The sequence below is a fragment of the Conger conger genome, chromosome 2, assembly GCF_963514075.1.
Source record: "Conger conger chromosome 2, fConCon1.1, whole genome shotgun sequence".
In the NCBI taxonomy this organism is placed as follows: domain Eukaryota; kingdom Metazoa; phylum Chordata; class Actinopteri; order Anguilliformes; family Congridae; genus Conger; species Conger conger.
In genome coordinates, this window is record NC_083761.1 from 24085827 (window position 1) to 24111762 (window position 25936).

The following is a 25936-nucleotide window of genomic DNA, read 5'->3' on the forward strand; positions in this document are numbered from 1 at the left end:
TTTCAATACAAAAACACAAATTTTATTTTCCATTGTGTAGTGGAAATATTTGAACAGCACAACAGAAAAGATAGGAAAAAAAGAAAAGACTGTTCTAAAACGGAACAAAGATCTACAAATGTATTGTAGAATACCTACAATTCACCTGCCCCAGACTGGACTGAACCGGATAGGCCCGGGTTTGGACTGGACTGACATGTTTGTTGGGACTAGGAGGTGCAGATAAGCATTTTGAGTGTTTTGGAGATTAGGTTCTTGCTTTAAATGCTGCTTGTGGACCGGGACACAAGCTCGCTCACAAAGCTGTTGTTCCGGGCCAGAACCTCTGCCTTCAGTTTTCTGAGCTCCTCCTGGATGGCCTGGTCAGACATGTCTGCAGCAGGCAGGGCCTTCACCTTGGCCAGGAAACCTTCAATTATCTTTTCCCCCTCCTGGATAACCAAAAAAAAGAAGAATATCAACCGAGGTTAAGACAAAACTGTACACCTGTACTTGCATCGAAGGCAGAGCTGGGCAATTGCAGTCCTGGAGGGCCGATGCATATGCAGGGCTGTGTCTCAAATTGCAGTCTTGTGGACTAGTTAGTGTGTAAATCAAGTGTGAAAGTTAACGGTCATGTGATCAAGTGCATCCCAAACTTAAGTACAAAACTGGCAAGCACACATCGAATTCAGTGGAAGTTCTCTTGTTGTATTGGGAGGACCCAAATTTCAAGTCGGCTTTGGAGCACACTTTGTTCCCAGAAGAGCCGACAGCAAAGAAGAAATACAATTTTAAATATGTAACCAAATATGAAGGAATGTGAGCCGTCTAGCTAAAAATACAATGCAGCAGCTAATGAGCTAATCAGCCTGTGATTTTGCAGTTGTGTAAATATTGCACTGCGTGTTCTATTGCATATTAAATCAGATCCTATAGCCTAAAGTAACTCTGTAATGGAGTACTTGTTTTCAGTAAACTTTCTCACTCAGGTAGTTTTTTGGATGACTACTCTTACTCAAATAATTATTATTACTTTAAAGTAACAGTACGCTTACTTTAGAACAGTTTTTGGCTACTCTACCCACCTCTGGTAATTACTGTTATAAATGATTTCAGTTGCTTGACAGATGCCCTTACTATGAGAAACTTGGAACTACTGGACATTTCAGTGCAGAAAATCAAGGGTACAATGACCATCTCACATCCCAACCTGCAACTTCCACGGAGAGGGTCTGCCCCTGAACCAGGGCTGCATTCGATCAATGATAACCATCGAACGCAAGAATGGTCATCACCTGCATGTGGAGTACTGCCTTTGTTTCGGTCCTTTTTTCTTTAATTATACCGGACGCGGTAGTAAACATCCAAACTTCAGAGGGCGTGGGAAATGCATCCGGTTACAAAAATGTCACGGCTGTTATCTGTTGGGCGTTCACCAGACAGCCAATCAGCCGGAGGTCTTGCAGCTTCCATGTGCTTGGCTAAAACACATCGTATGATCGGCATGGAAGCTGTGTTACCTCACCGCCGCACGTCTTTCTCACCACGTCCAATAGTTAACAGCTGTGACGTTTTTCTCTGGAGCCATTTCATTCGGCTTCCAGGGTTTGGATGTTTACCACCGCATCAGGTATAAAGAAAAAAAAAACGATGAAAAGGAAGGCAATACACATGATGGTGACGATGATTACTGCATTTCATATTTATTGTACTGGTATATTTCCCAGCCCGGCACTGAACGTTATACTACTAACACACAACATTGATAACAGTATGTAACTGCATTGTACAATGCTAACGGGTACAAAGACAGGGTACAATGCTAACGGGTACAAAGACAGGGTACAATGCTAACGGGTACAAAGACAGACCTTGCCGCTACAAGCCCACCTTTTCACCGCTGCGCCCGCGCTACCTCCTACCTGTTTGTCTAAACGGCGCCTCTTGGCCTCGGGCCCTTCCTCTCCTTCCTCGCCCGCCCGGGTCACTTCCTGGAACTCCTCCAGCTCCAGGGCTTTCTCCCGTGCGCTGGCTATCACGTGCTTCGGGAAGCTTGCCAGTTCCGCCACGTGAATCCCGAAACTCTGGTCGCACACACCTGAGAGGAAAGGGGGGAGAGAGAGGCAGAGAATTGCAAAACATTACCTTCCTGAAATGTGGAATTTTTCAAATAGAAACTATTCCTCACACCTAAAAGTAATGACTGTGCTGCTCTGAAGCATGTGTGGTTGTCTATCCTTCAAGTGGTTGTCCTTAATTTTTCAAGTTTGGTGGATGTGGCAACCTCTGGTGGTGAATGGGGGCCACAAAAGTTTGTTTTCGCACTCAAATACCTTCCATTCGAAACAAGGAGCACGTCGTGTTCCACTAGTATGCGTATTTTGGAGAAAGATGACTGCCTAGAGACCACCAAAAATGTTGTCTGACAGTAATATTCAGCAACATTTAAGCCTAATCTTAAATATTTTCACTATTCAAGCTCCCAGGTCATGTCAACAGAACATCAGTTTAAATTGCATTCAAAGCAGCTGCAAAGCAGTCAAATCTGCTCTTTTGGAGCAGTAGAATCCATCAGTGGCATGACAGCATAAAACAACATTCCCATAGTTTATGTCTGTTTAGAACAAATATCAGATGGCCACTATGTCAGTCAGTATGATCATATCACTCTGCTCCGCTCTCTTCTCCAGCGGTTCCCCAAGCTGTGGGCCCCAGAATTGTCACCCCCTTTCTCTACTTTCTCTGCCCCGCCTCCTGGCCTTTTGCAGTTGTCTGTTGCCCCTTGTTTCTTGTTTCCCTTCATGTGGCCAGCAGGGGGAGCAGTGGAGACGATCAGTTGGCACACTGGACACACCTGTGTTTTAATATAAAATATCGACCGAGGCTGTGCCGGGGAGTCTGCTACCTCCGGACGACCACTTGGAGGAGGGCCAAGGCGCTTTTTCTGTCCATTCACATGTATACATATATACAGATACACACACACACGTTTATTTTTTTGTGGGTGTTCGTATTGAAGAACATATGAGATTTCCAAATATTCATTTTCTAAAAGATTACATGTTACAGAGACATTTGTATATTTAATTTAAAAAAAGTAACATATTACTGTCTGCAAGTGACTACTTATTACACTGCCTGTGTGTGTGTGCTATGCTACAGGCTGCCTGTGTGTGTGTGTGTGTGCGCTATGCTACAGGCTGCCTGGGTGTGTGTATGCGCTATGCTACAGGCTGCCTGGGTGTGTGTCTGCGCTATGCTACAGACTGCCTGTGTGTGTGTGCGCTATGCTACAGGCTGCCTGTGTGTGTGCTATGCTACAAGTGACATGGGGGCGACATGGCTCAGGCAGTAAGAGCAGTCGTCATATGAGATTTCCAAATATTCATTTTCTAAAAGATTACATGTTACAGAGACATTTGTATATTTAATTAAAAAAAAGTAACATATTACTGTCTGCTAGTGACTACTTATTACACTGCCTGTGTGTGTGCGCTATGCTACTGGCTGCCTGTGTGTGTGTGTGCGCTATGCTACAGGCTGCCTGTGTGTGCGTGCGCTATGCTACAGGCTGCCTGTGTGTGTACGCGCTATGCTACAGGCTGCCTGGGTGTGTGTGTGCGCGCTATGCTACAGACTGCCTGTGTGTGTGTGTGTGTGCGCTATGCTACAGGCTGCCTGGGTGTGTGCGCTATGCTACAGGCTGCCTGTGTGTGTGTATGCGCTATGCTACAGGCTGCCTGGGTGTGTGCGCTATGCTACAGGCTGCCTGTGTGTGTATGCGCTATGCTACAGGCTGCCTGGGTGTGTGTGTGCGCTATGCTACAGACTGCCTGTGTGTGTGTGTGTGTGCGCTATGCTACAGGCTGCCTGGGTGTGTGCGCTATGCTACAGGCTGCCTGTGTGTGTGTATGCGCTATGCTACAGGCTGCCTGGGTGTGTGTATGCGCTATGCTACAGGCTGCCTGGGTGTGTGTATGCGCTATGCTACAGGCTGCCTGGGTGTGTGTGTGCGCTATGCTACAGACTGCCTGTATGTGTGTGCGCTATGCTACAGGCTGCCTGTGTGTGTGCGCGCTATGCTACAGGCTGCCTGTGTGTGTGCGTGCTATGCTACAGGCTACCTGTGTGTGTGCGCTATGCTACAGGCTACCTGTGTGTGTGCGCTATGCTACAGGCTGCCTGTGTGTGTGTGTGTGTGTGTGCGCGCTATGCTACAGGCTGCCTGTGTGTGTGTGTGTGCGCTATGCTACAGGCTGCCTGTGTGTGTGTGTGTGTGTGTGCGCGCTATGCTACAGGCTGCCTGTGTGTGTGTGTGTGTGTGTGTGTGTGCGCGCTATGCTACAGGCTGCCTGTGTGTGTGTGCGCTATGCTACAGGCTGCCTGTGTGTGTGTATGCGCTATGCTACAGGCTGCCTGTGTGTGCGCTCTATGCTACAGGCTGCCTGGGTGTGTGCGCTATGCTACAGGCTGCCTGTGTGTGCGTGCGCTATGCTACAGGCTGCCTGTGTGTGTACGCGCTATGCTACAGGCTGCCTGGGTGTGTGTGTGCGCTATGCTACAGGCTGCCTGGGTGTGTGCGTGCGCTATGCTACAGGCTGCCTGGGTGTGTGCGCTATGCTACAGGCTGCCTGTGTGTGTGTATGCGCTATGCTACAGGCTGCCTGGGTGTGTTTATGTGCTATGCTACAGGCTGCCTGGGTGTGTGTGTGCGCTATGCTACAGGCTGCCTGGGTGTGTGTATGCGCTATGCTACAGGCTGCCTGTGTGTGTACGCGCTATGCTACAGGCTGCCTGGGTGTGTGTGTGCGCTATGCTACAGGCTGCCTGGGTGTGTGCGCTATGCTACAGGCTGCCTGTGTGTGTGTATGCGCTATGCTACAGGCTGCCTGGGTGTGTGTATGCGCTATGCTACAGGCTGCCTGGGTGTGTGTATGCGCTATGCTACAGGCTGCCTGGGTGTGTGTATGCGCTATGCTACAGGCTGCCTGGGTGTGTGTGTGCGCTATGCTACAGACTGCCTGTGTGTGTGTGTGTGCGCTATGCTACAGGCTGCCTGGGTGTGTGTATGCGCTATGCTACAGGCTGCCTGGGTGTGTGTGTGCGCTATGCTACAGACTGCCTGGGTGTGTGTATGCGCTATGCTACAGGCTGCCTGGGTGTGTGTATGCGCTATGCTACAGGCTGCCTGGGTGTGTGTATGCGCTATGCTACAGGCTGCCTGTGTGTGTGTATGCGCTATGCTACAGGCTGCCTGTGTGTGCGCTCTATGCTACAGGCTGCCTGGGTGTGTGCGCTATGCTACAGGCTGCCTGTGTGTGCGTGCGCTATGCTACAGGCTGCCTGTGTGTGTACGCGCTATGCTACAGGCTGCCTGGGTGTGTGTGTGCGCTATGCTACAGGCTGCCTGGGTGTGTGCGCTATGCTACAGGCTGCCTGTGTGTGTGTATGCGCTATGCTACAGGCTGCCTGGGTGTGTTTATGTGCTATGCTACAGGCTGCCTGGGTGTGTGTGTGCGCTATGCTACAGGCTGCCTGGGTGTGTGTATGCGCTATGCTACAGGCTGCCTGTGTGTGTACGCGCTATGCTACAGGCTGCCTGGGTGTGTGTGTGCGCTATGCTACAGGCTGCCTGGGTGTGTGCGCTATGCTACAGGCTGCCTGTGTGTGTGTATGCGCTATGCTACAGGCTGCCTGTGTGTGTGTATGCGCTATGCTACAGGCTGCCTGGGTGTGTGTATGCGCTATGCTACAGGCTGCCTGGGTGTGTGTATGCGCTATGCTACAGGCTGCCTGGGTGTGTGTATGCGCTATGCTACAGGCTGCCTGGGTGTGTGTATGCGCTATGCTACAGGCTGCCTGGGTGTGTGTGCGCTATGCTACAGACTGCCTGTGTGTGTGTGTGTGCGCTATGCTACAGGCTGCCTGGGTGTGTGCGCTATGCTACAGGCTGCCTGTGTGTGTGTATGCGCTATGCTACAGGCTGCCTGGGTGTGTGTATGCGCTATGCTACAGGCTGCCTGGGTGTGTGTATGCGCTATGCTACAGGCTGCCTGGGTGTGTGTGTGCGCTATGCTACAGACTGCCTGTATGTGTGTGCGCTATGCTACAGGCTGCCTGTGTGTGTGCGCGCTATGCTACAGGCTACCTGTGTGTGCGCTACGCTACAGGCTGCCTGTGTGTGTGTGTGTGTGCTATGCTACAGGCTGCCTGTGTGTGTGTGTGTGCGCGCTATGCTACAGGCTGCCTGTGTGTGTGTGTGCGCGCTATGCTACAGGCTGCCTGTGTGTGTGTGTGTGTGTGCGCGCTACGCTACAGGCTGCCTGTGTGTGTGTGTGTGTGCTATGCTACAGGCTGCCTGTGTGTGTGTGTGTGCGCGCTATGCTACAGGCTGCCTGTGTGTGTGTGTGTGCGCTATGCTACAGGCTGCCTGTGTGTGTGTGTGTGTGTGTGTGCGCGCTATGCTACAGGCTGCCTGTGTGTGTGTGTGTGTGTGTGTGCGCGCTATGCTACAGGCTGCCTGTGTGTGTGTACGCTATGCTACAGGCTGCCTGTGTGTGTGTATGCGCTATGCTACAGGCTGCCTGTGTGTGCGCTCTATGCTACAGGCTGCCTGGGTGTGTGCGCTATGCTACAGGCTGCCTGTGTGTGTGTGCGCTATGCTACAGGCTGCCTGTGTGTGTGTATGCGCTATGCTACAGGCTGCCTGTGTGTGCGCTCTATGCTACAGGCTGCCTGGGTGTGTGCGCTATGCTACAGGCTGCCTGTGTGTGTGCGCGCTATGCTACAGGCTGCCTGTGTGTGTGTGCGCTATGCTACAGGCTGCCTGTGTGTGTGTGCGCGCTATGCTACAGGCTGCCTGTGTGGGTGTGCGCTATGCTACAGGCTGCATGTGTGTGTGTGTGTGCGCTATGCTACAGGCTGCCTGTGTGTGTGCGCTATGCTACAGGCTGCCTGTGTGGGTGTGCGCTATGCTACAGGCTGCATGTGTGTGTGTGTGTGCGCTATGCTACAGGCTGCCTGTGTGTGTGCGCTATGCTACAGGCTGCCTGTGTGTGTGCGCTATGCTACAGGCTGCCTGTGTGTGTGTGTGTGTGTGCTATGCTACAGGTGACATGGGGGCGACATGGCTCAGGCAGTAAGAGCAGTCGTCTGGCAGCTGGAGGGGTTGCTGGTTCGATCCCCCGCCCGGGCTGTGTCAAAGTGTCCCTGAGCAAGACACCAAACCCCTAAATGCTCCTGATGAGCTCGTCGGCGCCTTGCATGGTAGCCAATCACCATTGGTGTGTGAGTGTGTGTGTATGAATGGGTGAATAAGAAGCATCAATTGTACAGCGCTTTGGATAAAAGCGCTATATAAATGCCAACCATTTACCATTTACAGGCTGCCTGTGTGTGTGCGCTATGCTACAGGCTGCCTCTGTGTGCGTGCCTGCGGTGAGTGAGAGCTTCAGTGTGCGTGTGCTTGCATAAGACAGAAAGTGTGTATATGCGTGAATAGGTAAGCGTCTCTCACCTTTCTTAACCCTGTAGAGCATGGTCAAAGTGCTGTCGGTGGTCAGCGCGGTGACGTGGAGGTTGCTGACGGTGGGGTTATGCTGTGCCAGGGCGGTCAGCTCGTGGAAGTGGGTGGCGAACAGACAGAAGCACTTGATGCGAGTGGCGATGAACTCGGAGATCGCCCACGCCAGGCCGAACCCGTCGTACGTGGAGGTGCCGCGCCCCAACTCGTCGATGATGATGAGGGAGTCTTCGGTGGCCGAGCTGGAAGCACAGAGGGCCAGACAGAGAGGGAGAGAAGGAAGGATGGATGGATCTTTTTTTGTGATAAAATGTTTGTTTTTATAGAATAGAAAACATAGATACGGACGGAAGGGCGACAAAAACACCACCGCGGCTGTGCTGGCCCGGTGCCGCTTCGCCCTTTGCCCCCTGACCCTTACCGGAGGATGGCGGCAGTCTCCAGCATCTCCGCCATGAACGTGGACACGCCCTTCATCTGGCTGTCGCCGGCGCCCACGCGAGCCAGCACCGAGTCGGCCACGCTGATCTCGGCCTCCTCGCAGGGCACGAAGCAGCCCATCTGGGCCATCAGCACGATCACCCCCACCTGCCGGATGTAGGTGGACTTACCGCCCATGTTGGGGCCTGCCCGGGGGGGGGGGGGGTGTCAAAGGTCACACCAGAGCATTGAGGCACAATAAAAATTATGTTGAAATGATAGTTATCAAATGGTAATAATAAAAATGTCTTGTGTGTCTCTGTGTGTGGGTGTGTGTGTGTGTGTGTGTGTGTGTGTGTGTGTGTGTGTGTGTGTGTGTGTGAGAGAGTGCGTGCGTGCGTGCATAGTTCTTGTTTAGTGTGTTTGTTGGGTTGTGTGAAAGTTTCCGTGTGTTTCTGGGTACATCTGTGGACGTATGCTATATAATGTAGATGTATGTCTGTTGGTTTTCATTTAATGTACTTTAATACTCATTGGAGTATTCTTGTTTTGGCTGAATCAGGGTAACAGCGTATTAACAGGGTAATTGGGAAGTTGTCAATCGAATCTGCACTTTTTATACTTGCTGACTCTCTTGGGAATATACCTCACCCTCTAGGGAATAACTGCAATTCGATCCCTGATCTTTGTACTTCTGCTTACATACAAGCTTGCTAAATGCTAATAAAGTAAAGCAACTATGCGTGGCAGTCAGACCTGGGTCAAATACATAATTCCATCCATCCATTATCTGAACCCGCTTATCCTGAACAGGGTCGCAAGGGACCCTGGACAGCCTATCCCAGCACCCTGGGGACCCTGGGGAGCCTATCCCAGCATACATCGGGCGAAAGGCAGGAATACACCCTGGACAGGTCGCCAGTCCATCGCAGGGCACACATACCATTCACTCACACACTCATACCTATGGGCAATTTAGACTCTTCAATCAGCCTAACCTGCATGTCTTTGGACTGTGGGAGGAAACCGGAGTACCCGGAGGAAACCCACACCGACACGGGGAGAACATGCAAACTCCACACAGAGAGGCCCCGGCCGACGGGGATTCGAACCCAGGACCTCCTTGCTGTGAGGTGGTAGTGCTACCCACTGCACCATCCGTGCCGCCCAAATACATAATTGTTTTATTGCATTTATTCAAATACTTTTCTGTGCTTGATTGATCTTGCCTGGAGCAATTGAGCCAACCAAGAAGATGTGAAGTCAGGGTTAGCATTTTCTGTGAGTATTTCACAGGTCCCAACACACCAGACAAGCACAGTAAAGTGTCGAAAAGCAATCGCATCCAAGACGATTTGGTATTTGACCCAGGTCTGGTCGCGGTGTCCCTCTCACCGGTGATGATGTGGAACATTTCCTCTCCTCGGGTGAAGGACACGTCGTTGGGGATGAAGGCCACGTCGTCCTGGGCCTCGATGCAGGGGTGCCTGGCTCCTTTCAGCCGCAGTCTCCCGGACCCCTTCTCTAGGACCCTGGGACGCACGTACGGCACGGGGGCAGAGTGGGACACCAGGGCCAGGCTCACCACCACATCCAGCTGGGCGATCACATCGTTCAGAGTCTGCAAGGGCTCCACGTAGCCTTGGAGGGTCAGAGGGGCATAGGAGGAGGGTATGGGGCGAGTCCGAAAGGGTGGATGTGACTTACTCATACAGTACGCCAGCACGCAAGTGTGCCGCGCGCTCAGGGCCGCGCTCAGGGCCGCGCTCAGGGCCGCGCTCAGGGCCGCGCTCAGGGCCGCGCTCAGGGCCGCGCTCAGGGCCGCGCTCAGGGCCGCGCTCAGGGCCGCGCACGCACACACAGGGCCGCGCACAGGGCCGCGCACAGGGCCGCGCACACACACACAGGGCCGCGCACACACACACACAGGGCCGCGCACACACACACACAGGGCCGCGCACACACACACAGGGCCGCGCACACACACACAGGGCCGCGCACACACACACACAGGGCCGCGCACACACAGGGCCGCGCACACACACACACAGGGCCGCGCACACACACACACAGGGCCGCGCACACACACACAGGGCCGCGCACACACACACACACACAGGGCCGCGCACACACACACACACACAGGGCCGCGCACACACACACACACACACAGGGCCGCGCACACACACACACACACAGGGCCGCGCACACACACACACACACACAGGGCCGCGCACACACACACACACAGGGCCGCGCACACGCGCACACACAGGGCCGCGCACACACAGGGCCGCGCACACACAGGGCCGCGCACACACAGGGCCGCGCACACACAGGGCCGCGCACACACAGGGCCGCGCACACACGGCCGCGCACACACAGGGCCGCGCACACACAGGGCCGCGCACACACAGGGCCGCGCACACACAGGGCCGCGCACACACACACACACACAGGGCCGCGCACACACACACACACACACAGGGCCGCGCACACACACACACACACAGGGCCGCGCACACACACACACACACACAGGGCCGCGCACACACACACACACAGGGCCGCGCACACAGGGCCGCGCACACACAGGGCCGCGCACACACAGGGCCGCGCACACACAGGGCCGCGCACACACAGGGCCGCGCACACACAGGGTCGCGCACACACAGGGCCGCGCACACAGCCTTTGGCATCAAATCGCGTCTTTGCAATCGTTTTATCAGGGTCCCCCCTTGTGGGACAAACGGTGAATAAAAAGAAAAATCACTGGGTCTTCCAATTGGCCAAGCATGACCACTCCCCTCACCGGAAGCGATGCTGAGGATCTCCTTGACGATGGCGTTCTGGGCCTCCTCGTACTCTTCCCTGCTCTTGGTGTACTCCTCATTCAGTGAGCTCAGCTTGCTGCCGGTCAGAAACACACACACACACACAGCTTCAGTTGATCCGACACCTCTGTATGCAAATAAGCTTGTCCGTGTGTGTGTGTGTGTGTGTATGTGTGTGTGTGTGTGTGTCTGTATGTGACCATGTGCTTGTGTTATAACATCACTATGCATCTCACAAAACAATTTCTAAAGCAATGGCACAGCTAGCTACAACAGTTTGCTAGCTTATAGCTATGTAGTAAAACATTGTAATAATAAAATGGTATGGACTAGTCGTCTTGCAGCTGGGTGCAGTTTTGATGCAGCGCCATAATATGAGAATGGATTGTTCTCAAACCTTATCTGTCAAATGATACATGTAAACTTTCTCCTCTCACTCACTGAACAGCTTGTCTGCCCGCCTGTGTCTGTGTGTCTGTGTGTCTGTGTGTCTGTGTGTCTGTGTGTCTGTGTGTCTGTGTGTCTGTGTGTCTGGCTGGCTGGCTGGCTGGCTGGCTGGCTGGCTGGCTGGCTGGCTGGCGGCACCTGTTGGTGAAGCGGACTCCGTTCTTCTGCACGTCCAGCGTGGTGAACTTCTTGTTGTTGCGCAGGCTCTTCTCCTCCTTGCAGGTGACTCTGAGGAAGTACCCCAGCTGGGCGTTTGACTCCAGCTTCACAGTCTTCCCCGCCTCCAGGCCTATACTCACAGACACAGGCACACACGTACATACAGAGGGCGAGGCGTACAGTAAGAGATGGAGACAGGCGGACAGACAGACGCAGAAGTAGGCAGAAACAGAAAGAGGCAGACAGAGTTGACGAGTTCAGTGAAAATGTTTATCATTGACTCCGTTTTAGGTTGCTCACAAAATATGAATTAAATATCAGCGAGTGCTGTAAACCAACCAGCTGTCCTAAAAGATAAAAAAATATATTGTACTGAGTACATTATCTATGCTTGTGTTAACACATTTTAGCACATTATCATTTACACACGTGGATATTTTCTGGAGCATCAGAGTTAGCGGAAAGCACAGGCAAAGAAAACGGCTGCAGTAACACAGTGGTTGGAGCCATCCCTGGCTTCACTAGATGCTTGTGTGCAATCTGAATAGAGAAAACCTGCCGGTGGATTACACTCACTACACAAATCAGACCATGGGATCTACAGCACTGAGGTCATAAGGCAGGCTTCTTAACAAGCATACCCACAGTGCCATTCAACCACATCTATTTCAACACATGAATTAAGAGCTGCGGCCAATTACGGGCAGGGTTGGGAACCCCAAGTTCCAACATCAAGGTTTTCCCACACTACTTGCCCAAAATTATAGTATAACTTATCTACATAGCTATGTTATGTTTTCCTCAAAGTTGGACATTTTTTTTTATTATCTACTGAGATTATTTTAATCTGTAGTCCCTGGGAAGGAGAAAACTGAAACTATAAATAAAGTTTATATATATAAACTATAAATAATGTCCCACCTAGCTAGTATAACATTATTGCATAGCCAAGTAGCCTATTAACATTATAAAAACATTAGCTCAGTTATTGGTGTGAGGCAATAAAGACAGTGACAAATGTGAATTGACTTTTGTGAAAGAGAAGGGACACGGAATGAGCAACACTGGCTGTGCTGTATGTCTGTTTATAGCTCTTTATTAGCTTTGTTTATCCTTAACAGCGAAGAGATGCTATAAGAACTAATGTGAGCTGCGGTCAAGGGTCTGTATGTACCAACTTTTGATTTGATGATCGGCCAGTGGTCTCGGTAACCAACGTGACCCAGCCTTGTAACCTTTTCTTCTCCTCATACACATCTCGGCTTCTGAGCGATGGTATACGGAATGGAGATTTGAAAAAAGTGTATTTATGAATTAGCCCGTCAATTGCTGCTTGCTGACTGGGCAAGAAGCAAATAGCAGATTTGTCTGTCCAACACCTGGTTTTATTTTTCAAGCCTTATTGTTGAGCCCTGGAAGACCTTCTCTACAGTACGTTAAGAAAAGATGCAGTGACTAGTGGAGTGACAGGGGCTTGGGCCAGAGGCCTACCCAGCTCTCTGGCAGCAGCGCTCAGGGCCCCCTGCATGCTCTTTTCCAGGTGGTCCATGGTCTCACGCAGTTCGCTCAGGGTGGGGTCGAACGATGGCTTCACCAGGAACTCGTGGTGCTCGATCTGCACTCAAGAGGGCGCCAGAGTCAAAGCTGAACACAAAGTGCACTACCAACCTATTAGATGTGGTGTATTGGTTAGCAGGTCAACAAAACTAACAAGTCGCAACATGACAATGCTCCAACAACCACACAACAAATACTATACCACAATACGGGACACAGAACATACTAATCAACTTCTATGTCATATGGTGTATCACAACATAACACTGAAAGGTCACAGAACAAAATGGAAGCACCCACACACTGCCAGGACACACCATAGCAGTGTGGCCTGGCCCAGCACAAATACCTGATTCATATCCAGTGTGGTCTCAATCATCTCCTGGTACTTGGCAAAGTCGGTGCCAAGGTCTTTGAGAGGGGAGCTGAACACTGCATTCAGCAGGACCAGGTGGTTTCCTGCAAAAGGACTACCGTTAATTATGGGTATTATGAAGGGTGGTGTGTATTTGATGTGATGTGTGTGAGACTTACATTACATTACATTACATTACATTAATGGCATTTGGCAGACGCTCTTATCCAGAGTGACGTACAACAAAGTGCATACCCATAACCAGGGATAAGTGCGCTGAAAGACCCTAGAGGGAAGTACAATTTCAACTGCTACCTGCACAACAAAGATAAGGACCAGGGGCCATTTGATATTTGATTTTTTTTTCTTTTTTTTTCTTCTTCTTCAAACCTCAACACGCAAATGTATGAACAAAAGATGTATGCCGATGTGGTGTATACATTTTGACTTTATGCATGTTCTTGTGTGTGTGAGGTGGGGGCATATGCTGTGTACGTCCACACAAGTCCTTATGTCCTCACGAGAGCGTGTGCATGTCCTCACGAGAGCGTGTGCATGTCCTCACGAGAGCGTGTGCATGTCCTCACGAGAGCGTGTGTATGTCCTCATGAGTGCGTGTGCATGTCCTCACGAGAGCGTGTGCATGTCCTCACGAGAGCGTGTGTATGTCCTTCTGAGTGCGTGTGCATGTCCTCACGAGAGCGTGTGCATGTCCTCACGAGAGCGTGTGTATGTCCTCACGAGAGCGCGTGTATGTCCACCTGAGAGCGTGTGCATGTCCTCACGAGAGCGTGTGCATGTCCTCACGAGAGCGTGTGCATGTCCTCATGAGAGCGTGTGCATGTCCTCACGAGAGCGTGTGCATGTCCTCATGAGTGCGTGTGCATGTCCTCACGAGAGCGTGTGCATGTCCTCACGAGAGCGTGTGTATGTCCTTCTGAGTGCGTGTGCATGTCCTCACGAGAGCGTGTGTATGTCCTTCTGAGTGCGTGTGCATGTCCTCACGAGAGCGCGTGTATGTCCACCTGAGAGCGTGTGCATGTCCTCACGAGAGCGTGTGCATGTCCTCATGAGAGCGTGTGCATGTCCTCATGAGAGCGTGTGCATGTCCTCATGAGAGCGTGTGCATGTCCTCATGAGAGCGTGTGCATGTCCTCACGAGAGCGTGTGCATGTCCTCACGAGAGCGTGTGTATGTCCTCATGAGAGCGTGTGCATGTCCTCACGAGAGCGTGTGCATGTCCTCACGAGAGCGTGTGCATGTCCTCATGAGAGCGTGTGCATGTCCTCGCGAGAGCGTGTGTATGTCCTCATGAGAGCGTGTGCATGTCCTCACGAGAGCGTGTGCATGTCCTCACGAGAGCGTGTGTATGTCCTCGCGAGAGCGTGTGTATGTCCTCACGAGAGCGTGTGTATGTCCTCACGAGAGCGTGTGCATGTCCTCGCGAGAGCGTGTGTATGTCCTTCTGAGTGCGTGTGCATGTCCTCACGAGAGTGTGTGCATGTCCTCATGAGAGTGTGTGCATGTCCTCACGAGAGCGTGTGTATGTCCTCATGAGAGCGTGTGCATGTCCTCGCGAGAGCGTGTGTATGTCCTTCTGAGTGCGTGTGCATGTCCTCACGAGAGCGTGTGTATGTCCTCGCGAGAGCGTGTGTATGTCCTCGCGAGAGCGTGTGCATGTCCTCGCGAGAGCGCGTGTCCCCACGAGTGCGCGTGTCCCCACAAGTGCGTGTGTCCCCACAAGTGCGTGTGTCCCCACAAGTGCGTGTGTCCCCACGAGTGTGTATGTCCTCACCGCTGTGTCTTTCCAGAGCCTGCACCAGGCCGGGCAGCTGGCCCACGGCCTGGTAGACCCGGTAGCAGTCCTGCAGAGTGGAGTTCTGTCGCTGGAACTTCTTGGCCAGGCGGTTGAGGTCCGGAAAACGCCGGAGCAGGTCTTCATGGCAGCTCTGCCTCAGCTCCGCGTCATCCACAAAGCTCTCCACCAGGTCCAACCTTAATAGCCAACATCATCATCGATTATTACTATTATTATTACCATCATGTCATTTGTATTTGTCGTAATGTTATGATTGTGATATTAATCATAACGTTAATAATCATAATTATTATTCATAATATCACTCTTATTTCCTGTTTGGTGGAAATATTTTATGAAACAACACCAGGCAGAAGCTCAGCAAAACCCAAATGATGATTGCGTTGAGGCCACACACAGCAGGCGACCCGATTTCAGGAGTGCAGGGTGAAACTGCTGAGGGCGGTGATACCGCATACCCTGATGAGGATCGCTGAGGGCGCTTTGTTTACCAATGCGGTCGGGCTCACGTGACCTAACCCTCCGGGAGCAGGCAGCCTACAAACTGGTTTTGCCGCCTTGGAATTACCATGGCTACTGTTGCTACGGGAACAGGTTACAGTTTAAGTCAAAACAACAGAGGCTCCGGGTTGATGACAATTGAGAGATCCTGAAAGCAGAGGCCGTAGATATGCGGTTACTGGTCTGGTCCGTCGACTGCACACGGAGCTGCTTCTAGAAAATGTCTCTATCCCTCTCATCACCGTGAAAATTAAGCAGGGTTGTGCTTTAAATACAGAAATACACAGGCTACCTTCAACCTAAGGAATACAGACTCACCTGTGAGGGATTCCTAGGGCTATCTGGGAAGGGGCCTAGTTCTGATGTCTACCTGCCCGAGCCTGCCGTGACCTCTATATTTAGACGAGACACATTCTTACGACTCACCCGTTCTGCGGTTAAAATTATATTTGGCTCTGTGGAACATTTATGCCATAAATTCACATATGCTTACAACTGAGGCACTGCTCTTGTACCATCAAGCTTTGGTATAAATATCCAGTGCTCTCTGACAAGTAAATTGAGTCTTACTGAATGAGGGAATCAACCTCAATAATACATAATTCATGATGGAGTCTAACAGGCCCTGGCAACAGGGGATTAAAGAGCCTGAGTGTGAGTGTGTGAGTGTGTGTGTGTGTGTGTGTGTGTGTGTGTGTGTGTGAGTGAGTGAGTGAGTGAGTGAGTGAGTGAGTGAGTGAGTGAGTGAGTGAGTGAGTGAGTGAGTGAGTGAGTGAGTGAGTGAGTGAGTGAGTGAGTGAGTGTGCGTGTGTATGTGTGTAATGCCTGTGTGTGGTGTCTGTCTGTGTGTTTGCGTGCGGTGCGTTGTAAGGAGACTGATTATCTAAGCTTTGCTTAAATCCTGCTACAATCGGTCACAACTGCACACAGCAGCCCCACCTATAATAAATATCCCACAATGCACCGGAGGAGAGCCCTGCTCATGAGACGCAACTGACAATGCACTGCATGCTGGGAAGGAAATCTGACCCAGGACTGACAATGCAAATAAACATTTCGAAACACATGCGGTTTAAACTGCAATACATCAATCCCTTTCTTCCCTTTTTCTTTCATTCATTCTCTCTCTTTCCGTCACTTTCTTTGCTGGCGGCATTTCTCACAAGTTCCATTTAGACTTTAATGTTTGACTTTAGGCGTTTAAGCCCCAAAAAGTCCCAACCATCTCTACACTAACATTTACACTGCAAGCAGCTCAGAGCTGAATTAGTGCTTGCGCTTAATCATTAATTGCACACCTCTAAAGGAATGAGAAACACGATAACCAGCAAGGGCTCGTGTCAAAATACGAGTCTAACAAATAAATGGTGTAATACAAATTATCAGTCGGGAATCGATGCCAATGCCTGAGGACTAAGAAAAGCTGGGGCAGAGATGATGCAACTCGGGTGAGATTAACAGCCGATTTAATTGTCCTTTCGTCACAGTTTGTGGCCCCTCCTCCAGACTACACATTCTTTAGTCAAGTCACACTGCCCAGAGGACGCTGGTGAGGCTTAAGGACAGGTTTAGTCACCTCTACAAGAACTCCAACAAGCTGAAACTAGTTTCTTCTACTGCCCTCACCCATGATTTGGACCCAGTGCAATCAAATTTAGATAATTCAGGATATAGTTATGACACGTGACGTCTCTCAGAATAAGTTCCCTACGTCAAGCCAGTAGTCATCAGTGCTCATCAATAGTCAAGAGGAAAATAATAATTAAAAAAACCCAAGCATCAGAGTATCCTTTGAAGACCTTTCCATTTTAGCTTAAACCAACACTGGCATGCATTCCCACACCAATGTCCTACCCCATTAACTAGGATTAAAGAAATGGAATGACTTCTCTTTCAAACCCATTCAAGTCCAGGTGCACATTAATTATGATATACGGAATAAGGAACACGCTGAAGGACAAAATATAAGTATATACTGTTTAAGTAAACATGATCTACAACAGTGGATTTCAAACTCAATTTTTTTACAGCTAATCCTTAAACCTATTTATACAATGCCAGTTGGGCTTGTTATCACAAAAAAGAATTTTAGTTTAAACAGTTAAAATACCTCAATTTAATCATTTGCAATAAAGCACAATGTGTTCATGGGACATTTATTCTTGACTTAACGTGGGTTAGGAGGGAAAACAATCGTTCAAAACCTGACACAGCACTACTGAACACCCGAAACTGAAATAGGGGTTGTGCTGCAAATCAGAGAGAGGATTCTGATTGGCTGCAGAGCCTTGTGGGGCTGGTGAAGACAGGTTTTTCCACTTCTAATCACCGAGGTGAGGGCTGGTTTCCCTACGGGATAAATACCTGACGCATCACCGGCCCGGCGTGCACACCTGGGAACGTAATCGCGATACCTCTGACCGCCGCGAGGAACGTGACACGCCCCGCCACGACTGTGACGTGTCATTGAGGTCATTACCCAGCAGTTTCGCAACAGCGATTCTGTGTGATCCACAGCTGCTGGCCCCGCCATCTTAAAAACATTACCTTGACGTCAGCGCGCCCACACCGGCGGGTTAATGCTGGAAATGGCTGCTCCAACAGGGCTAAATCCGGACCCGCACCCCACAACAGAGTGTGGGGGAAATATTTCTGTCAGGATCCTCCTCCTATTCTCCTCAGCGCATATGGAACCCCACCCCCGCTCCGAAATGGAAGCAGTTTACAACCGATCCCCGCCCCCCATACACCAACACAAACACACACAGCGGCCTACAGCATTACATCCCACCCTACCATTGAACCTTCACAAACAATAGAGCACATAAAAGTTAAGCCAAGCCCAGCCATATCAGATTCAGTTCCTTGCATAGGTTAATGAGGAACAAAAAAAAAAAAAAAAAAAAAAAAAGCTAAAAGCCTCAGGGGAATACCAAGCCCCCACAGTCCGCATACCTCCCCATCCCCCCTACCAACCCGCTTACCAAGGGCTGATGGCATTTCAAATGCAGAGCAGCCAAAAGTGGAGGCCTCTGTGCAAAAGTGTTCCATCTGATCTGGTGAGGCATCATCTATCAGTTAAGAAAGCAAGAGCAGTGCTGTCCTCAGGATCTGATTGGCCAGATGTCCCGAAACACAAGGCCACTCCGACTGACTGGCCGTTGTCAGGCAGACATGGAAATGGGAAGGGAAAAGCTTTCTGGGTGGCTGTCTCGGGTTACCGGCTCTGGCTGAGACCAAGAACGGCACTCCTTGTTTCAGACACGCCGTCTGTCCCTGAAAAGGCACGGTGAAACGCCGGTGACGGAAACGCGGGATGGAATTTGGGAGACTTCCTGCGTCTCATTTCACAATGGCTCTGACTGGTTGTGACACTCAGGTCCCCATGATTAGTTGCTGATCCCTCAGGGTCCCCATAACAATGACATTCCCCACCCCCGATGTAGCAACAAAGCTCGGATTGACAGTCGGAAGTGTGTCTGGCAGGCATACATCATCCGTCATTAAGAGGAATAAAATCATTATCTGTCTAGCATTTTTTAGCATTAGTCAGTTCCTGGAACCTGTAATTATGACAGCAATACTGATTTCAGAAAAGCTCGGATGGTGCTGGATTGAGGATAATGTCTGCACACTGCTAAATATTCCCAAAAAGAAAGCTTCATAAGATCACATGACACAAACAAGACCAGGCGAGTGTAGTTTAGCCAGACCCTGCTGTAGCTAAGGGGGAGTACGTGCGGCAGAAACTACGGTCCCCTCCAAAAGTATTGGAGCACCATGGTCAATTCCTTTGCTTTTGCTATACAATGAAGACAACTGAGTTTTGGGTCAAGAAGTGCATGAGATGACGGATCCAAATATCATCTTTTATTTCCCAGTATCTAGATTTGTTAAACAACTTAGAACATCAGCTTCTGTAACTAGTTCTGAATGTCTACTCAGAGTTTTAGCCTTGGGCTTTGCCTGTGTAGCCTGCAGATAAACCAACATGAAGAACAGAGAGCTGTCTTTGGGAGAAAATCAAGCCAGCAACAGACATTGCACAGGTCGACCAAGGGAAACAACAGCAGTTGCTGACAGAAACATTGTGAGAACTGTGAAGAAAAACCACAAAACATCAGTCAGTGACATCAGAAACAATCTCCACAGAGCAGGGGTGAAGGCATCTCAATCAACCGTTCAAAGAAGTCTTCGAGAGCAGCAATATAGAGGCTATACCACAAGATGCAAACCACTCAGCAGTAGTAAGAAACGGAAAGATAGATTACAATTTGTAAAGAAGTAGAGATGAGCCACAAAAGTTCTGGACCAAAGTTTTATGGACTGATGAGACCAAAATTAACCTCTACCAAAGTGTTGGAAAGGCCAAAGTGTGGAGAAATGCTTCTGGAGTGGGTCCACTAGTCTTTATTGATGATGAAACTCATGATGCCAGCAGCAAGATGAATTCAGAAGTCTACAAAAACATTTTGTCAGCCAACTTATGGAGAAAGGCGTCCAAACCATAACCTCACCCGGACCAGGTTAGCCGTACAATATACGTTGCCCCGGTGATATACGCCAATTTTAAAATCAGTCATCTTCGTAATACGGAAGACCCAGGGTTAGAGCTTAGGCTGGCTCCCACCCCCAGGCCATGGGACCACTGGAGCCCATTGCTATAGTGCAGGGGTCTCCAACCCTGGTCATGGAGAGCTACTGGGTCTGCTGGTTTTTGTTTTCACTTTAAAATCAGCACCTGTTGAGACCCAGGTAACCAGGTGAGGCGAGTTAATTAATCAATTAGACTAGTTGATTACACAAGTGCAGGGTAACAACGAAAACCAGCAGACCCTGTAGCTCTCCAGGACCAGGGCTGGAGACCGCTGCTATAGTGGGATGAGCTACCCGAAAGCCCCGGTGACACCAAAATTAAGATCCACCAACAAACAGGATTCAACTGAAGCGATGGCGGTTCAGAGGCTGAGCCTCTGCTCTGGCCTGTGATCGAGGCAGATCTCCAAGTGCAGTCAGTGCCCTGTCAGTCTTAACATGCTTACACGGGGATTTACCAATAGCCAACTGGCAATACACATTTAAAAAAAGATCAAAAACTAAATTGTATTTATGCTCTTGTTTTTTTGAGATGCAGCGAGAAGTCAAACGGACTCCCACCAGTGAAAAAAGGTTCTATGGCAAGCATTCTAAAGTCTAAACAATGTTAGAAAGGGTTTTCACTTTTAATGCATTTGTTTTTGTGGGTTTACCATGCACTTAGGGCTGGGTAATAAACCATATCAACAGCCATGCTGATTATTCAAAAAACATTTCCAAGTATAAAAAACATTCTGCCTCTGCATTCTTTCCTATTTTTTTTATTTGATCATATGATAGTAAACAGATACAGTAGTTACCATCCAAACTTCAGAAGCTACATTAAATGCTTCATAAAAAAAACATTGATAATTATGGCTAAGGTTTATCACCCAGCACTTCAAACACCAGATACTGGTAGTCATGGCCACTGGCACCATTTTAAAAATGGCTACAGCCCATTTCCAGAGTAGGTGTAAGGACGATTGGGTTTTAAAATGGCGCCACGCTCTCACCTCTCCTCGATCTTGTTGCGGTCCATCAGGGGCTGTTTGATCCACTGATTGACCAGCCGCTGGCCCTGCGGGGTCCTGCACTTATTCAGCAGGCCGGCAAGGGAGTGCGCCCCTGTCGTGTCATCAGGGGAACCCTGGGAACAGAGGGACACGCTGGCCAATAATGTACACAGCAAGCAACAGACTGACAGACTGAAAGAGATCGATCAAACAATCAATCGTTCTCGTAGGCCCACCTCAACGCTGATTGGCCAGAGGCTCTCAAACGAGCTCTTAAGCAGGACACAGCAGCCAAGACCCTAACCTTTTTCCTAGCCTTGTTTTAGATGCCATACACACACCACAAGCTCCTAGAAGAAAACCACACTGTCAAACAGAAAAGAAAAAGGCCATTTATGGAGAGCTCCTACAGGCATTAAGGCCCATTCAAATTCCGCACAGGATGTACAAGTTTGGAAGTACATTTCTGAGGAAGGAACACAATAGGCAAAAGTGCAACGTCATTTGGTCGGCAGAAAGCATTAGCTGAGGCGAGTTCCACAGCTCACAGTGAAGATGCGACTAGTCATTCAATCAGGTTACCCCTTCCAATTCCCCACGACCAACACAAATTTCATCCTCCTTTGGAAGTGACTCGGCCCCTGCACTGATGCAGTTGCACATACCTAATAGGAAACAGAAGAGGTTTGTACAGAAGACCGCAAATTCCTGGCTGAAGGGCGAGCGGCTCAGTGCCGTAACCTCTCACCTGGAAGAGGTTGAGGGCCTGGACAGCCGCGTTGTCCAGACGCATGTACTGGCTGAGGTCGAAGGTCGTCAGCTGGAAGGAGCCGAAGTTAGCTTCATCGGAGAGCAGCTCCAGGTACTTGATGACTGCCGCCAGGGAAGACATGGCAACCTAGCAAAGTTTTATACAAAATAAAACAATTACACTCAGGTGCAATGGTGTGAGCATATAGAACGGGCACTTATACAAGTATAAGCACAAATATACAGGGCAAAAAAGGAGGAAAATGGGTGAAAACCTTGTTCACCCAACACAACCGAGAATCCTGAGACGACCCCTCCCATCACTGCTAGCAGTATTAACTCCGCCCCTTCTTCATTGCTGGCAGTATTAACTCCGCCCCTTCTTCATTGCTGGCAGTATTAACTCCGCCCCTTCTTCACTGCTGGCAGTATTAATAATAATAATAATAATTATTATTATTATTATTATTTATTTAGCTGACGCTTTTATCCAAAGCGATTTACAGTTGATTAGATTAAGCAAGGGCCAATCCCCCCTGGGAGCAATGCAGGGTTAAGGACCTTGCATACGCCTACATCATTATTTATTCAGACTACACCCCCAACACCCACCAAAGAGGAGCAAATGTACCTCAAAGCCCGCTGCAAAACGTATCAGAGCGTTAGGAGGAAACATATCGCTCAACCCAGACACCGTAGCAAAACCTTTTCCGAACGTGCCCCAGAACGTGAACCACCAACCTGCCAGGTCCCAGTCATGTACCTTAGCTACTAGGCTACACGCTGCCCTCTCCCCTGTTGCTAACCTGCTTCTCCATCTCAGGCAGGGCAGCGCTGGACACCGTCTCCCCCTTCCTGGCCCTCAGCAGGCGGTTGAGGTCCTGCACCATATCCTTGTTGTTGAATTCCACCTTCTTCCTGTCTGACAGGAGAATGCCCCCACGCTGCACCACCTGTAACCCACGGCAACGCAGCTTCACACACAAGCTCTGACACACGCACACGCAGAGACCACCTAACACACACACACACACACACACACACACACACAAATACTTCCAGACAAACAAAGGTACCGCCAAACACACACACACACGCACACGCACGCACGCGCGCACACCTCCGAACACACGCACACAGATACTATCACACAAATGCATACAAACACAGCTTTAGGGGGATTGCATGTCAAATTCTCATGCAAATGTACCTCACTCCACAACAACAACTACGCAATCATTCAATAAATAATTTACAGTAATGGCATTTGGCAGACGCTCTTATCCAAATCTTATCTTATACAGTTGATTTTAGAGTAAGCAGGAGACAATCCTCCCCTGGAGCAATGCAGGGTTAAGGGCCTTGTTCAATGGCCCAACGGCTGTGCGGATCTTACTGTGGCTACACCGGGATTAGAACCTACAACCTTGTGTGTGCCAGTAATGTACCTTAACCACTATGCTGCAGGCCACCCTTTTAATTCAATTTAAAAGAAAACATTTTAGGTAGTTCTCAATGCACTGTGGTGGTCTCTAGAAGACGAGAACAGTACATTCTAAATGTAGCGAAATATAGAGATGACGCCTCGCACTGATGACGACAGTAAAGCTGGACTGACCACAGTCGCTGTCCCACAGGCAGGAAAAAGAGTGTCCCTGTATGTTTATATGTGTGTGTGTGTGTGTGTGTGTGTGTGTGTGTGTGTGTTTGTGCGTGTGTGTGCACTGCTATGTACCTGCCGGAGCTTGCCCATGTCCCCGGCACTGTCTCCCCCTGGCAGAACACACTCCTTGGGGCCGATCTGCACCAGCAGAGCCTCCAGGTTGGAGAACTGGTCATTGTCAGGAAACTCGCACACGCCCAGCTTCCGCAGGGTGGAGTCGACATAGCCAACGCCCACCACGCGCTGTCCGTCACCTGAACCCAGACGCACCCCGACCACGCCCGCTGCCACTGCCCCAGACCCCCCAGCACCTCCGAACAGGATCTCCTCAAACTGGGTGAGATTACCAGGAGAGGCCTGGGGGGGCAAGAGCATGAGAGAGAGAGAGAGAGAGAGAGAGAGAGAGAGAGAGAGAGAGAGAGAGAGAGAGAGAGAGAGAGAGAGAGAGAGAGAGAGAGAGAGAGAGAGAGAGAGAGAGAGAGAGAGAGAGAGAGAGAGAGAGAGAGAGAGATGAGAGAGAGAGAGAGAGAGAGAGAGAGAGAGAGAGAGAGAGAGAGACCTTTATTGTGACACTAACATATTGTAACTAAACATAACCGGCCATTAAATGCAGAACAACCAAAATCAGGGAAAAACAGAGAGAGAGGCATTGATGGAATGAGAGAAGAGTACAGAAGAGTGACAAGGAAAGAGCAAGGGGTTCATTGGGAACAGAGTGGAGTATGAAGAGAATGGAGAGCAAAGAAGGATAGGTAGTCAGAGGAGGGGGATAGGAAGCGAGAGATAAGGAGGGAGTTCGGGAGAAAATTGGGAAGAGGGATTGGAAGAGAACAGGTAGAGAAGAACCACAACATAAAACATGGCAGTGATTAATTAGGGTTTCTCAAACAACCCAAACAATACACAACCACACATTTCTGACCCCACCTGCCACACACCAACACAAAAACAACCGCCACCCCTCCCCCAAACATACCTCTGTACCCAAATAACAGCCCAACCACCGGCCCCCAGCGTACCTTGTACGTCAACTGCCAATCATGCTCCTTACTGGAGCCTTTGTTCTTGTAACTTCCCACTCTGTACTGCCGCACTAGTAGCAGGTCCCGCACGAACGACTCAAAGTTCATCTTACTGAGAACCACGCTCTCCAGCTTCCTGCTCCCTGTTCAGAAAGGGAGAGGGGGAGACAGCCGACTGGGTCTATTAAACATGCATGTATATACGTACACATAAGTCAGATATGTCTCTATACAAAAGCTTTAACTTCTAAACAACATAGAAGGATGTTAAGGCATCTTTCTGGCTTTCCATAAGACGGCTAAGATTACTAGCTAACGTTATCTTAAGCTAACAATTCACATCTACACCTTAGCTATGCTTACCAGTTCGCCTGTCTATATTCATGCAGCAGTACAATTTATTTATTTTGAATTAGGTTGTGCTAGTAGCCATGTGTAGCTACAAGTTAGCCAACTTACATAGCGACCTGGTAAATTTAGCCATACTTCACATAAATTACTGTTAATGTTAGGCTACTTCTGGGTTCTATTTTAACAAGCTAACAGGCTAGCTAGTTGGCAAACATAACTGGCCAGAAGGTCTTCAAGCTAGCATTGAGAAAACAATTTAAATGACTGCTTATTTGTAAAACACCCACACATCAAGCCGAAGTGTTGTCTAATCATATCGTGTTTAAAAAGCAGACACAAACGAAACTTGATAACTTGGCTAACTAGCTAACAACAATAATCGAGACTAACGGTAGATAACGTTAGCTAGCTACCTTACTGTTGACAAGAACTAAGTAGCTATCTAGAAGCAACTAATGGCGATACTTAGGTCAGACAAAACATAGTTTACCTGAACCGAGATTTTTAATGACTCCGTTAGTTTTGAAAACTTCTTTCGCTGCAAAAAGTGCATCTTTCCCGTGGACTGTATAGTATTCATTGCGATCGAATAGCCGCACAGTGGTGTCGGGTTTTTCGGGCATAGAGAAATACAAATTCAGAAATCCATGTTCTGATGCGCTGTCCATAGACAGGTTCTGCTTTGGTTGCACCGCCATGCTGGAATCTCCCGCCAAGGCACACGCATGGGGTCAAAGGGAAAGGGCTACGTTGCCCTTCTAAAATGACGACACGTTCGCGCTTCTTTATGTAATAGCTACATCGCTTAGTTATTTTATCAAATAACCATGTTTTTAGAAGTAACAAATACATTTAACAGTAGGCTTCTCTCGCAATGCATTTGTGGTAATTTCCTGATACAATTTCACAATAATAAAATTGGTCGTTTTGCCTTTGAGTCCTAATGTGGCAATTCCATGGACC

The 25936-nt window shown here is 49.6% G+C and overlaps 1 protein-coding gene across 3 annotated transcripts; it reads right to left on the bottom strand.

Annotated features, from left to right (window-relative positions):
* msh2 (mutS homolog 2 (E. coli)) lies at positions 1-25737 on the bottom strand. 3 transcript variants are annotated; one of them, XM_061232843.1, is made up of 16 exons: positions 25464-25737; positions 24620-24765; positions 23673-23957; positions 22744-22890; positions 21936-22085; positions 21188-21321; positions 15072-15271; positions 13271-13380; positions 12856-12979; positions 11344-11494; positions 10737-10834; positions 9320-9565; positions 7926-8130; positions 7499-7746; positions 1905-2080; positions 1-431 (listed from the first exon to the last, which is right to left on the bottom strand). In XM_061232843.1, exons 1-16 carry the CDS (start codon positions 25669-25671, stop codon positions 261-263), a joined length of 2799 nt encoding a protein of 932 aa, XP_061088827.1. In that variant the 5' UTR covers positions 25672-25737; the 3' UTR covers positions 1-260. The 3 variants fall into 3 exon arrangements, with proteins under 3 accessions (XP_061088827.1, XP_061088828.1, XP_061088829.1); XM_061232844.1 differs by lacking the exon at positions 25464-25737 and adding an exon at positions 25261-25379; XM_061232845.1 differs by lacking the exons at positions 21188-21321; positions 21936-22085; positions 22744-22890; ... (1 more) ...; positions 24620-24765; positions 25464-25737 and adding an exon at positions 18581-18653.
* Between the last annotated feature and the right edge of the window lie 199 nt (positions 25738-25936).

Excerpts from the sequence above, each read along its gene's own strand:
- msh2 (XM_061232843.1), bottom strand. The coding sequence starts at position 25,671 with ATGGCGGTGCAACCAAAGCAGAACCTGTCTATGGACAGCGCATCAGAA. Across the intron at positions 8,131-9,319 it reads AATGTTCCACATCATCACCG|GCCCCAACATGGGCGGTAAG; the intron begins GTGAGAGGGACA and ends CCCCCCGGGCAG. Across the intron at positions 2,081-7,498 it reads GCTCTACAGGGTTAAGAAAG|GTGTGTGCGACCAGAGTTTC; the intron begins GTGAGAGACGCT and ends CTTTCCTCTCAG.